Raw genomic sequence first — 13,983 nt, 5'->3', positions numbered from 1 at the left:
ATCGTCTCTTTAGTAATTAATTAGGTATTTTAGTTTATGTTTTTCTGAACTTGTAAAATCATATTAAACCCCCACTTTTAGTTGTTTTTCTTAATTTAGCTTTTAGTAATTATTTTATTAATTAAATTCTGTTCCCTATGATCGACACCCGACTTATCCAAGCTATTCTGTAATCTGACCATGTACATTACCTATAAGTGCATAATTTAACTAAGTAGTTAGGTTTACAAATTTAAAAGTTCATAGGTATATTTATGCACATCATTTATATCCCAACTTTCAAATCGACGGACATCACATCTTTTATTTAGACTTTATCGGATAATTCACACTTTATTTTTCATTTTATGGTTCGAGAAGGCTTACACCACAAATGTAACACCTACAGATTCGAGCTAGTTGATTTGGATATATTAAGCGCTAAATATGAATTTTGATAGAAGATTATTTAGGATAAATAATATTAACCAAAGTTAAGGTGTATGTGACAAGGATGACGCACATATAAAGAACGCCAAAATCTGACTACGTATGAGAAAGTTATGATTTTTTGAAGTTTAAGTGCATCAGTATGCGACTCAGAATCCGAAATTGAATTCGATCGATTGTTAGGAAAAACAATATAAATGAGAGTTGAAGACCTCGTCCATACCTATCTGTCAATATAAATATAGTCGAGAACGCATATTTTATGAGAGAGTTATGAATTTTTAACAAAAGTTGTAGATCTCGTTGATAACTATGCGTGAATATAAACCCGTCGATAACGGAGCTCGTATGAAGAAGATATGGATATTTGAAGAAACAGAAATTCCTCGCGTGAGCCCATGCGTACAGACAGCATGCGCGATGCACACTGACACACCACCCAAATCACGACACGTTTCACCACCCATCATCTTCCACGTCAACACTTCTAACCAAGTGTGTGGCGTGCACCTGGGAATGCACGACACTCATGTCATTTTTCATCTATAAAAGGCGGCCAAAGTTCAGCTCATTCTCACTCAAAATTCAGCCAAATCTCTCTAGAATTCTCTCGTACTTCTAGCCTCTTTTACCCCCGAGTTTCTGGTTACTTTAGCGGAGACCTGTGGTGTTAGATAGCCGGTGAATAGAAGCTCTCGAATCAGAGTTCTGCATGTATAATTCCCGGTTTTCATCAGAATACTCTGTAAGTTGAGCTACACTTACTCTGCTTTAAGTATAACTTATAATTATAGTCATAGTCGTTATTATGAGCTTATAATTGAGATTTATCAGTGATTCCAAAGTCATTATGCTGATTGATCTACTTAGGAGAGTGATATGTAAGCTGGATTTAAAGTGGGATTTCCAAACAATATAGTCTGTATACCAAACAGACCCTACCTTCGATACGATCCTACTTGGTTGTTCCTTACTTGATAGATCTTGATATAGACATTGGGATTGTTGAGGAATCTATACTATCATTAGTCATATGGAATATCAGACTAAGATGTAGTAATAATCATACTTAGGTCACGTCAAGGGGAAATGTACAGGTGTTAGCGAAGCTTTGCTCAAATCACCAGTCATCTACTTTATCAAGTGAGTGCGTAGTTATGTTCAACATACACATAGATACAAGTATTCTAAATGCTTAAATTCTATGTGCGATGTCTTGTTGTGTTTAATATATATATGTGCAACATGATATAGTTATTACTTAATTAATATATATATATATATATATATATATATATATATATATATATATATATATATATATATATATATATATTATGATATTTAATAATATGACTGGGCAGTAAAGGGTGGTGAAAGGCTGTGATAGGGCCGTGTGAGATAGTGGTCATGACAGGATAAGTGAGAGTTTTGCAAATTAAATAAGTTGTGACTTGTCGTGTTTGTCCAAATTTACTGTACTGCCATGCCTATCTAAAGTACTATTATACTTTTGTGCCTGTCTAAAGTACTGTTGTACTTCTGTGCTTTTCTGAAGTACTATTATACTACCGTGCCTGTCTAAAGTCCTATTGTACAGCCATGCCTGTCCAAAGTACCATTGTACAGCCATGGTCACCCAACAATACTAATTATACTGCCGTGCTATGTCTAAAGTGATGTCACACTTTCGTGCCTAATCGTTTAGGAAAACTATAGCTAACTAATGTCAAAGATCCTTTAGAAAAGATCTCTTGAGGTCATCATTCTAGGATTAGGAAGTGAGAATAATGGGAATAGGGTAAATGGGTTATTTAAATGTTGAATATTTTATAATTAAAGATTATAATATTGTGGATTGAAAACCTTATGTGCTCGCCAGGTTTCCCAACCTGACCCACTCAGTTTTCTTGTATCACTGGTAGCGATACAAATATACTGATAGATAATGTTATTATATACTGAGAGATTCAAGGTGATGTAGATCTTTAGTATATTTAGACTTTGTAAGTCTCCATTTATGCTTATGTTTCTTATATTAGTTATGACATCCCAGACTTTTAAAATATAAAACCTTCTGAAACGCCTTGATTTTGATATTATATCATGTCAAGGATATTTTGGGACCAATTTCGCAATAACAAATGTTTTAAATAAGCATAAATTAGAAATTTTTAAAAAGGTCGTGAAAATTAGAGATGTCACAATAAATGATGTTGTGAAACTCATAACTTCTTCATACGTACTCTATTTTCGACATTCTTTATATCTCCACTTTCGTACCAACGAGTACTACAACTTTCATTTAGATTTTTTTTGTCCAATGAGCAACCAATTTTCAATTTGATTTTTATGACACACATAGATGTATCGCGTCGAACTCAAAACTTCGAAAAATAATAACTTCCTCATATGAAGTCAGATTTGGGTGTTATTTATATCGATAATTTCGTATTGATAAATACTACGACTTTCATTTAGAGTATTTATCCTAAATACACTTTTATTTTTAGTTGTTATTTTTAGCTTTTCGTTACGCTTTTAACCGTATTTTTATACAAATATTATATCGTTATAATAATTATCCGTATAACATAATAAAATATCATATACAAAGAACACTTTCTTAAACACACTACATGTACGGATAATTCTTATTTATTCATTTGTAATAAACTTTCGCATTATTTCGATAAAGTAAATGAGGATGTATCTATGATATGTCTAACGAAAGGGCGGACGTTCCATTCATCACCCTTCTTCACGTTCTTTGGAGGGAACTTCAACCCACCACATAGACAACCAAACATCTAACACCAACTTCAACACCCTTCTTCACCCTCTTCGGAGGCAACCTCAACCCACCACACTGACAACCAAACACAACCCTTATTCTTCCTTTCAACCACCTTCCCGCCACCATTGTTACCATAGAATCATTGACGAACCTTGTCCCTCTATTCAAGCACCACCACAACTTCAAATCACCACTAGAAAACACCTACATCATCTACAAACCACCGCGACAACCTTTATAACCATTAACCACCATCAACTTCAAAACACCCTCCTTTATCCCTTCCTGCACTAGTTGATGTCAAAGCTGTTGCAAAAAATCAACAAAGGAAAAATGTCATATAAACTAGGTGCAATAAATCAATTAAACATGCCAAATTTATCAAATGCAAAAAATGTTGATCTAGCAAGGAAACGATTAAACAAACCAAAATCTACATATTTTTGCTGATTTTCGAATACTTGCTTCAACAAAGTAGACATATCAAGAGTTTTTTTTTTTTTTTTTTTTTTTTTTTTTTTCGGATCTACATATCATAGATGAAGGTGAAAGACAAATCGAATTTCTCAGAATATATTTTGAATCGAAGATTGCTGCTTCAAGAAACCCGATTCTTGAATATCTTCCCAATCGGAAAAAGAGTTGAATTTCACAGATTTAGTTGACCGGATCTGAAAATCGGAGATGACGTTAAAAAACGAATCAAATTTCTCAGATTCCGTTCTTTCTATGTATGAATAGTACAATATACATGTTAATGGAAGTTGGCGGTGTTAAGATTTTTAGGAGGTGAAGGCATTAAGATTTTTAGGAGGTGAAGGCATTAAGATTTTTAGGAGGTGAAGGCATTAAGATTTTTAGGAGGTGAAGAGGGTGGGGAAGAAGACGCCAGGGGGTGCTACTTATTTGGGTTTTTTTTTTTTTTTTTTTTTTTTTTTTTTTTTTTTTAAATTTTATCTAAAGAAAAATATAATAAAAAGGGTATAAAAGTTTTTTTGTATGGGTGAGGGACCAACCACGATAGAAATTGAAACAATAGGGACCTTCCATTAGACCGAATAAAAATTAAAGATTACATTTGATATTATTAAAACCATATAGACCATTTATGAATATTTGTCTTTACTTTATTAAATGTATATTAATAATATCGATACATCAATAGATAGGTCGTGCATCTATAACAAGTGTGGGTGCATGTATGCTAACCCTCTATTAAATATATAAAGAAGAAATAATAAGTTGAAATTAAGGACATGAAAAGATAACTGTTGTTACAGCTACAGAAACAAGTGTAAATAGAAATCTTTCCTGCCAATAGTTTTTCCATATAATGCATTTTCGTATCAACAACACACTTATTTCAATTTGTTAGGTAGTGAGATGATACAATAAGCAAGGTTGAAAAGAGACCAAACATACTTCTATATTTCATATTGATGAAGTATTTGACACTTAGATGATTGATGTTTTCCCACTATATATATTGTAGTATTTCTTATGGGGTTGTTTCATTCATTCATCCAATCGTAAGTAATATATATTCTGCTTAGTGATGGCCTGTTTTGTGGGATCAGTGTCTGGCACACCGATTCTGATCACAGAGAACTCGTGTCTATGGTCACGGAGGTTTCTGACTTCACGTGCTTCAACAAGCATAAGAAATAACAATGTTGCAGCGGTGGGACAAAGTGTCTTCCGACGTGGTTCCTCTTCTATTCACAGTTTTAAGGTCGTCTTCTTTCTCATTTATTCAAGATGTTTATTTTAATTCGGATAATTTAGTAATGCGTTACTTAAAGCATCCACGATGCTTGGTTTAATTGAATCGTTAAATGAGGTGGAATGTGTAGTTGGTATTCAATGGATAAAATTCAACCAAAGTGTGATGCTAAAGCTAACATTCAATGAATTTGAAGTTCAATGACTGCTTACATTGAACTTCTTAGAAGAGTTCAATGTTTAGTAAGAATTAAATTGTAAAGTTGAATGAAAAGTGGAATTTGCAATTCATTAATGACAAAGTCTCACACACATGAAATTCTCCTAACCGGAGTTTGTAACTTTTTTAGGCGAAGGCCATGAGGAGGGAAGAAGGCGAACGAAGATTCCCACCACAGCATCAGGATGGTCAACCCGGAAAGGAGTACCTAATGGACCCTCTTCCAATATTCAGCGATCCTAATTACCAACCCACTAACAAACTGAAAGTACACTTAGTTCATTAAGCTTTTATTCTTCATGTCATTTTGTCACACTTCTGATAGAATGCTGCTAAATTAATTAGAAGAAATTTGATCCTTCCTTTATGAAATTTCTGAGTATGTAATTAATACCATGCACATTCTCATTTGATTTCATTGCAAAAGTTTCTAAAGTAAAACAGTGTAAATATTGAACCTTTGACCAAAGCAGCATAAAATCAGAAGAAGGATATATAATCCTTTCCGCTTGTTTTCTCTCGTAAAAAGCCATCATTTTTTTTTTGTTTTAAATAATTTCCTGGTGCAGGGGAAGGTGGCTTTGGTGATAGGTGGGGATTCGGGTATTGGGAGGTCTGTTTGCTACTTCTTTTCTAGGGAAGGTGCAACTATAGCCTTCACCTACGTGAAGGGTGTTGAAGACATAGATGCAAAGTACACGTTAGAGATCATAAATGATTCAAAAATGAGTTACGCAGGTGATCCAATTGCAATACATACTGATGTTAGGTATGACAAGAATTGTAAGAAAGTTGTGGATGAGGTCGTTGCTAAATATGGACGCATAGATATCCTGGTGAATAATGCAGCCGTGCAGTATGAAACATATACATTAGATGACATAACGGAGGAGAGGCTTGAAAGGATATATAGAACCAACATTTTCTCGCATTTCTTCATGACAAGGTGTGTGTATCTCCTTATTCTTAAATTAATGTTTTCTTGGACAAATTGTTTTTTCTGAGAGGCTTAAACAAACCTAATTAGTAGCTATTGATTTTAATCTAATTTTTTATTAAAGAAAAGTATTCGGGTGAGAATTGCTTTTAATTGATTAATCACGAGTTTGCAGAAAATGGATTTTGTATACAGTTGTACAATTGATAGGTTTGTTCTTAGCTTTATACATCTTCCAAATCAACTGTGCTATCTTGTGTTTATAGCTTTATTTCATCTCAAAGATTAGTTCTTGGTAATACTTTGCTAGACATTTGGTGACAGATCGACAATTCTACATGTAGTCATTGACTTTAGTAATCCATGATCGAGTCTTTTCTCTATTTGAGCATGGTATGTGCATTTTCTTTATATACAAATTTGGGTAATTACAGTTGAAACAAATTGCAATATTGTGTGGAATTTCACAATTTGAAGAAAATATAAATATTTGGTTCAAAACATTGTCTCACATGGAACTGTTATTTGAACCTTCGGTATTCAGATAATAATCTCTATAATCTTGCATGATATCACATCTTGGAATGACTTAATTACTAGAGCATGAGGACAGCATTCCAATCAGTAGGTGATTGTTGGAAATCATACTCAAGTTTAATTGCAATTAGCATGGAAACCTTTGTCAAATAGGTAATAGGAGAAAAATCAAGTGAATGATTTTTAGAGATTTATTAAACTAAATTAAGCATATTGTCTTTGGGATGGAAAGTGTCTACCACCAGTAACACAGATGCAACACCTTCTTACCTCAAGTATAGATAGTATTCTTCCATGCCATCTAATGTTTTGGCTCCTTTTATGGTAAGACTTTTATGTGAAGCTTTTAATATATGCACACAAAATTAATGATTGTGGCATGTATTTGTCAAACAATAATAATAATATTTTGAAACGCTAACACACACCTTATAATCCTATTCCCAAATCGACACATTTGTCAACCACCACGAGACTTCAACCCTCAACATTTGGTTGAGGGGCACATTTCAAATGCCCTCATACTACTTAACCAAAAACCCTTTGATATACGAGTGTCAAATGACTCGATTATTTTGCACTGAAGTAGCTAGCTATAAAGCTGCAACAATTTAACCTGTCATTTTCACCATCTACACTAAAGAGTAGTTTGGAAATAGCTAGCTTTTGTGGTGAAACTTGTAGGTATATAAAAAGTGGATTAAAACTAAGTCTAAGGTCTTGTTTGTAAATAAGTCTTAAGTATAGGGGTTTAATGTGTAATAAGGTAAAAGTTAAAAAAGACATTTGAGGTTTGACCTAAAGTAGACGTTAACGTGGACAAAGGGTGTTTTCAACTTTTCATCCTAGTTTTTCACTTTTTCCCTCGTGTTTCTCTTTAAGCTGTACGAATCATCATAAAATAGCACAACAAATTGTGATGAATTGGATGTGTAGGCATGCTGTGAAGCACATGAAACGAGGAAGCAGCATCATAAACACCGCTTCGGTGTTAGGATTCTCAGGAAGTCCAAAACTCATTGATTACGCTTCAACAAAGGGAGCCATCGTGAATTTCACCAAGAGTTTAGCAAGATTCCTGGCTGACAAGGGGATTCGTGTTAATGGTGTGGCTCCTGGCCCTATCTGGACCCCACTTGAAGCTGCATCACTCGATGATGAGGATTTAGCAACCTTTGGGTCAAAGAATCCTATGAATCGGGCAGCTCAACCTGTAGAGGTTGGTCCATCATATTTGTTCCTGGCATCCAAGGAGGCTTCCTTCTACACTGGATCATTTCTTCATCCTGATGGTAAAATTCTATACACACAAACACATGCACTTAAACATTGGGTGAAATCTTTGGAGTTGTGGGTTGATCACGATGTTGCAATATTTTCTTGCAGGTGGAGAACTCGACAATGCTGTTCCTGACGTCAACAACAACCACAATACAGAAAACCCGTAACATAATGGGAGTAAATTTGATGTTGATAACCTTACCTACGCAAAGGATGAAGAGTTTACTTCTATTAATGCTAGTCCTTTGTCATTTCCATGAGTCTCTTATAAAAATGAAGTGAAGAATAATATAGTTGCGCGCCAAATTAGGTTGAGTACTTCAAAATAAACTGATGTTTGATCTAAAATAAAATGCTAATAAAAGTAAAATCTAAAGGTATTATGATAATCAATGTGGGATTTTACCCCATCTTGTAGACATAACGGCCATAAACCTATATATGATTCTGGTTTATTTAGAAAGTTGCAAATTGGTTTTGAAGCAGGGTACAATAATTCACACTATATACAGTCACATTTGAAAAATATATACCACTACTAGAAAACTGCTCCATCACCTACAACAACTTACTGTAGGTAAAACGGTTTGCCTACGGATTACCTACGGAAAAAGCTCCGTAGGAATATAGCTCGTGGGTAAATGGTTGTAACGGATTGCCTACGTAATTTCCTACAGACTACCTACGGAATATTCTGTAGGTAATTTTCCTACGGATTGCCTACAACTTTAGCCACCTACGGATTAGCTACGGAAGCTGTTTTACTACAGGTTACCTACAAAACTTTTATCTACAAATTAGCTACGGATTACCTACAATAAATATTACCTACAAATTTCCTATAAAAAAATATTACCTACAAACTTCCTACAATAAATATTACCTACTGATTCCTTACGACTTTTCCAATTATTTGTGACAGATTTATCTGTCGCAAATCCATAGCTAAATGATTTCCTTTAAATAAAAATAAAAAACAAAAAAAACTGAAAAATATCTAGGTTTTTTCTACCTAAAATACAGGAAAAACCAATAATACATTACAAATGCAGAAAAAACCCATTACATTCATATTCAACCGGTCAAAATAAAATGTCATTATCATTCACAAAAAGCTAGGAACTATCTAGCAGATTACCGACCAAAATAAAATGTCACTAACATTCACAAAAAGCTAGAAACTATCTAGCGGATTACCGGCCAAAATAAAATGTCATTGACATTCACAAAAAGCTAGAAACTATCTAGCAGATTACCGGATGAGTTGTTTATAGTCTAATACATTTCTAATGTTTAACATTCATAAAACTAGGAACTATTATGAGGATTACCCGATGGGTTCAACTTTCTCAAAATGACCGCAACTTGTTCTTCTAATTGAGCGTGTCGCACATCCATTTCATGTTGTCTTATTTGAAATCGTGCATCCATTTCAACATCTCTTTCTTTCAATTGCAAATCCAATTTAGCTTGCATCTCGATTTGCATGTTTTCCATTTTCTCTCTCAACCTTAGCACCTAAAAATGGTAAGAACATTAAAATTAGCAAGTCAACTTCACTTTTAAACCACAATAGCAATGTACTTTACTTTTAATTCATTATCAGAAAATATAAGCAATGTAATCAATAATACCAACATACTTTATTTTATATCAACAATCCATAATAGCAATATTCTTTACCTTATAACATCCATAATAGCAACATACTATATTATTCATCCATAATAAGCAATGCATTTCAATTCGAACACCCATAATAGCAACATACTTTATTTTCATCCATGTAGTATCCATAATGGCAATGACATATTTTATTTTTCTCTATAAAACATAACGCATTTATTGAATAAGTATACCTCTTGTTGCGATTGTTCAGCTGAGGACGAGGTAGATCCAAAAGAATATATCCCGCTTATAGAAAAATGAAGATCAGATGATCCAATCCCATAGATGCGACCTTTGCATTTCCCTCTCTGCCTCTGCATCTGTGTGGCGGCCCACAACTCAGGATCATTAGTTCTTTGTTGAGTCGGATCGTCTCCATACTTCTTGACGAGGCGTCTTCTATATGCCTCCTATAATTTATCCAAACAACACCATTTTAATTGTACAAAAAACCAAAACAGTCTATATGAAAATGATAAAAGATAACTTACATATGCTTGTTGCGTTGTACTAGTGATATATTGCAATCCCTCACCATCTCCATTAAAATACTTTGCCTTCGACTCTGCTATAAGACGTGTCTTCATAAACACATCGACCCAGTCTGGGTCTTTACCTGTCAACTTTTTCTACATAAACGAAAATATAGTTGATGTAATTGGTGCCAAGAGAAAACATATTAATAAAATTTATAATTATGATTACTTACCATCCGCTTATGAGTCTCGCTGACTCCGATGATGCCGCATGTATACGTAGCTGTCACCCCAGAATCAACAAAAGTGCTACGGTTCCTCTTCCCGATAAGAGATTTTTTCTTCCATTCATCTGTGTCCAAATACTATAAAAAGTGTATATATATATATATATATATATATATATATATATATATATATATATATATATATATATATATATATATATATAAGAAACAAAAATAAACTGTAATGACCCAAAAATCACGACTAAAAATTTCTTTTAAAACATTACTAAAACCATATTTATAACAACCATATCATAAGTCCTAACATAATTTCATAGTATTAATTCGAAAAATAACTTATTATCGGAGTAAAACATCCCAGGCTAACTGACTATGGTGTGTGCACTGTAACCGCTCCGAGCTCCTCTTTTGAAAACTGAGTACCTGAAACCAAAAACTGAAATCGTAAGCACGAAGCTTAGTGAGATCCTCCAAACTACCACATACCATGCAAACATATAAAGCACATACTGGGCCTTGCCCACTGCATCGAACAGGTCCGAACTAACTGGGGCCTTGTCCCCTACATTAGACCGAAGTCCGGAAACTGACTGGGACCTTGTCCCCTGCATCGGACCGAAGTCCGGACTAACTGGGGCCTTGCCCCTGCATCGTACCGAAGTCCGAAAACTGACTGGGACCTTGTCCCCTACATCGGACCAAAGTCCGGACTAACTGGGGCCTTGCCCCCTGCATCGGACCGAAGTCCGGAAACTGACTGGGACCTTGTCCCCTGCATTAGACCGAAGTCCGGACTAACTCGGGCATTGCCCCCTGCATCGTACCGAAGTCCGGAAACTGACTGAACATAACATAGCATAACATATCAACTAGCATGAACACATAACACATAAATCCTGTCTGATCCACGAAGGCATCAAACATACTAACTACTGCCTCGGACCGAAGTCCAAAAACTACAGCTAACTAAACGGGCCGACATTGTGGCCTTAGACCCGTTCCTATTGGAAGGAAACTCACCTGCACTGCTAGAGTTCTTGCTGATACCCTGCTGACTGCTATCTGGCAACTCCCGCACTGCTACCAAATGACTCCTCGATCTACTAATACTAAATATAACACTAAGTTCCAAACTTCCCTTTAACAGTCAAACTAAGTCAACTCTGGTCAAAGTCAAAGTCCTGGTCAAAGTCAACCTTCCAGGTTGACCCTACTCGCCGAGTCAGCCTACTGACTCACCGAGTTCATAAGCTCAAAAACCCTCTCCTTCGCGACTCGACTCGCTGAGTCAGCCCATGACTCGCCGAGTCTACTGATTTCCGAGTTATGTCCTATCCAACTCACTGAGTCTCCACTTAACTCACTAGTCCGAGTCTTAACTAGAAGGGTTCGGGGTTCTGCGACCAGACTCACCGAGTCCAAGAACAGACTCGCCGAGTCCAAGGCAATCTTCAACAGACTTGCTGAGTTGTTCTTCCAACTCGTCGAGTTCCTGCCTATCTTCATCCAACTCACCGAATCCACCCATGTGACTCGGACTGTTCCTACGCGACTCTAAGTTTGATATCTAGCCCGACTCGCCGAGTCATCTCCCAGACTCGCCGAGTCCTTTCATGTATTCTCATAATCTCGAGTCACAGAGCTACTCCTTTGCTCTAAACAATAGATCTGGGTTCCTAGAGTCCATTAGCAACATAAAGTTGCTACCTTTACGTGCTTCTTGTCTCATAATACCAAAACCAAGCTAGAAAGGGACTTAACTCTTGGGGAAAGGCTTTTGCATAACAACTAGAAAGGCTTTCTGCATCAATGATTCTATAGAACTCAGATCTAGAGTTTCAACTCCAGATCTAACTCATGCTTCATGATCTCATCAATATTACTCTAACCAAACCCTAAAACTCCATGAAAGTTGAAATAGAAAGGATAAGGCCAATGATAACGATTCCTTACCTCCAAAATGACCTCCCACTGAAGTATAATCCGGATTTCTTCTAGTCTCCTTGATCTAGGCTTCTTGATCTTCAAGATTTCCTACATCAAAACTAGATCTTGCTCCAAAAAGGATTATGGCGGCTAGGGTTTGGTATTCTAGGTGAGAGAGACTGTAAAGAAACCCTAAGGAAGAGAATGATATCTTTAAATAGTGCACAAAGTCCCGGATTTAGGGTTTTTCTCTTCAGACCAGACTCGCCGAGTCCACTTGCCGACTCACCGAGTCGGTCAGTTACTTTACACCCGGATCCCGCTCCGACTCGTCGAGTTCCTCCCTGGACTCGACGAGTCGACCCTCTTTAACTTATGGTTTTCCTTTCCTTTCTTGACCTTTCCGATTTCGGGTGTTACATAAACAATAATGAACCATATCACTTACAACACACAAACGCCTCCACATGTCTTCATGTATGGGACGAGGAGTAAAATTCTAGAGGATCTGTTATGAGTCATTAATTTCATGGATAGTATGCCTTGCTTTTATTGCCATTCTTGCTGATGTTTTCTTTACAGTCCCCATTCTGTCTCTAAAACGCTCTTTCAAAACACTCTGAAAACACATCGAAGATGTCACCTTCTTCTTGTGAATTCCATTGATAACGAGTCTGCAAAAAAATAAGAAGTAAAGTTAATTTGCAAATTAAAATAGAATAAGGATAAAATATACAAACAAATAATCAATATATGAAACCGGTTTTCGTGCTAAGGCTTCTAGATGTTTAGCACTTCCATCTGAGTTTAGCCTTACCTACATTGAAGAACATTAACATATTGTGTTATATAATGATGCATTAATACTAATAAGTACTATTGAAGTAGTTTTACTTGCTAGTTTTACTTAGTTTTTGCTCCAACCATTGAGCAAAGTATTTATCTCTAAGACTCGCAACTTGTTTTCCCAAATACATTCGTGGAGCAACTTCATCAAAATCTTGGATGTAAGGGGTAACTTCTGCACAATTTAGTAAAATGTAGGTGTGTGCCTTGTGGTGTTCTTCATGAGTCATCCATTTTTGCTTTCAACCCTTTTCATATAACCTTCTTGATGGTAAAGTAAACACAATTAGTGGAGGTTGTTCTCTCAAAGAGTTGTGATGTTGTGGTGTGAAATTCCGCGGCTCTCGGTTATGACATGTCTCAGTCGTAGGTGCAAAATATAAAGAACAATAGGTAGCGAGTTCATTCACTAGATGTTCATTGACGATTGAACCCTCAACCCTTGCTCTGTTTCTAATTCTTCTTTTTATTAAGCCCAACTTCCTATATTTTGAAATTATCAATAATGTGTTAGGAATACTAAAAAAACTTATAAAACATTTGATAACATGTTAAACAATATGATTACCTCTCGTATTCATACATCCACCTATAATGTATCGGACCACCAATAATAGCTTCATCAACTAAATGTATGATTAGGTGTTCCATGGAATCAAAGCAATTGGGTGGGAATATTTTCGCTAACTTGCAGATGGTTTGGACAACACTGCTTTCCATGTTATATAAGTCCTCCATATGCAATGTTCTTGAGCATAATACGCGAAAGACATTGGAAAACTCTATAATGGCCTCATATATCATTTTTGGAATAAACCCTCTAATAGCAATTGGAAACAACCGTTGCATAAACACGTGACAGTCGTGGCTTTTGATGTAGCACCTGGTTCTTGGTA

General features: G+C 35.7%; 1 protein-coding gene across 1 annotated transcript; it reads left to right on the top strand.

The window, feature by feature from the left end:
• Positions 1 to 4,622: 4,622 nt before the first annotated feature.
• Positions 4,623 to 8,263, top strand: LOC111878146 (glucose and ribitol dehydrogenase). The gene is made up of 5 exons (XM_023874660.2): positions 4,623 to 4,958; positions 5,299 to 5,436; positions 5,738 to 6,114; positions 7,579 to 7,934; positions 8,029 to 8,263. The coding sequence occupies exons 1-5, from the start codon at positions 4,782 to 4,784 to the stop codon at positions 8,088 to 8,090; spliced, it is 1,110 nt and encodes a 369-aa protein (XP_023730428.1). The 5' UTR covers positions 4,623 to 4,781; the 3' UTR covers positions 8,091 to 8,263.
• The last annotated feature ends 5,720 nt before the right edge of the window (positions 8,264 to 13,983 follow it).

This window comes from Lactuca sativa, chromosome 5 (assembly GCF_002870075.4).
Source record: "Lactuca sativa cultivar Salinas chromosome 5, Lsat_Salinas_v11, whole genome shotgun sequence".
Classification (NCBI taxonomy): Eukaryota; Viridiplantae; Streptophyta; class Magnoliopsida; order Asterales; family Asteraceae; genus Lactuca; species Lactuca sativa.
The sequence above is the reverse complement of the archived record's forward strand: the minus strand, read 5'-3'. Positions and strand labels throughout refer to the sequence as shown.

Coding starts and splice junctions, on each gene's coding strand:
- LOC111878146 (XM_023874660.2), top strand. CDS start 4,782: ATGGCCTGTTTTGTGGGATCAGTGTCTGGCACACCGATTCTGATCACA. Junction 4,959..5,298: donor CTTCTATTCACAGTTTTAAG/GTCGTCTTCTTT, acceptor TAACTTTTTTAG/GCGAAGGCCATGAGGAGGGA. Junction 5,437..5,737: donor AACCCACTAACAAACTGAAA/GTACACTTAGTT, acceptor TTCCTGGTGCAG/GGGAAGGTGGCTTTGGTGAT.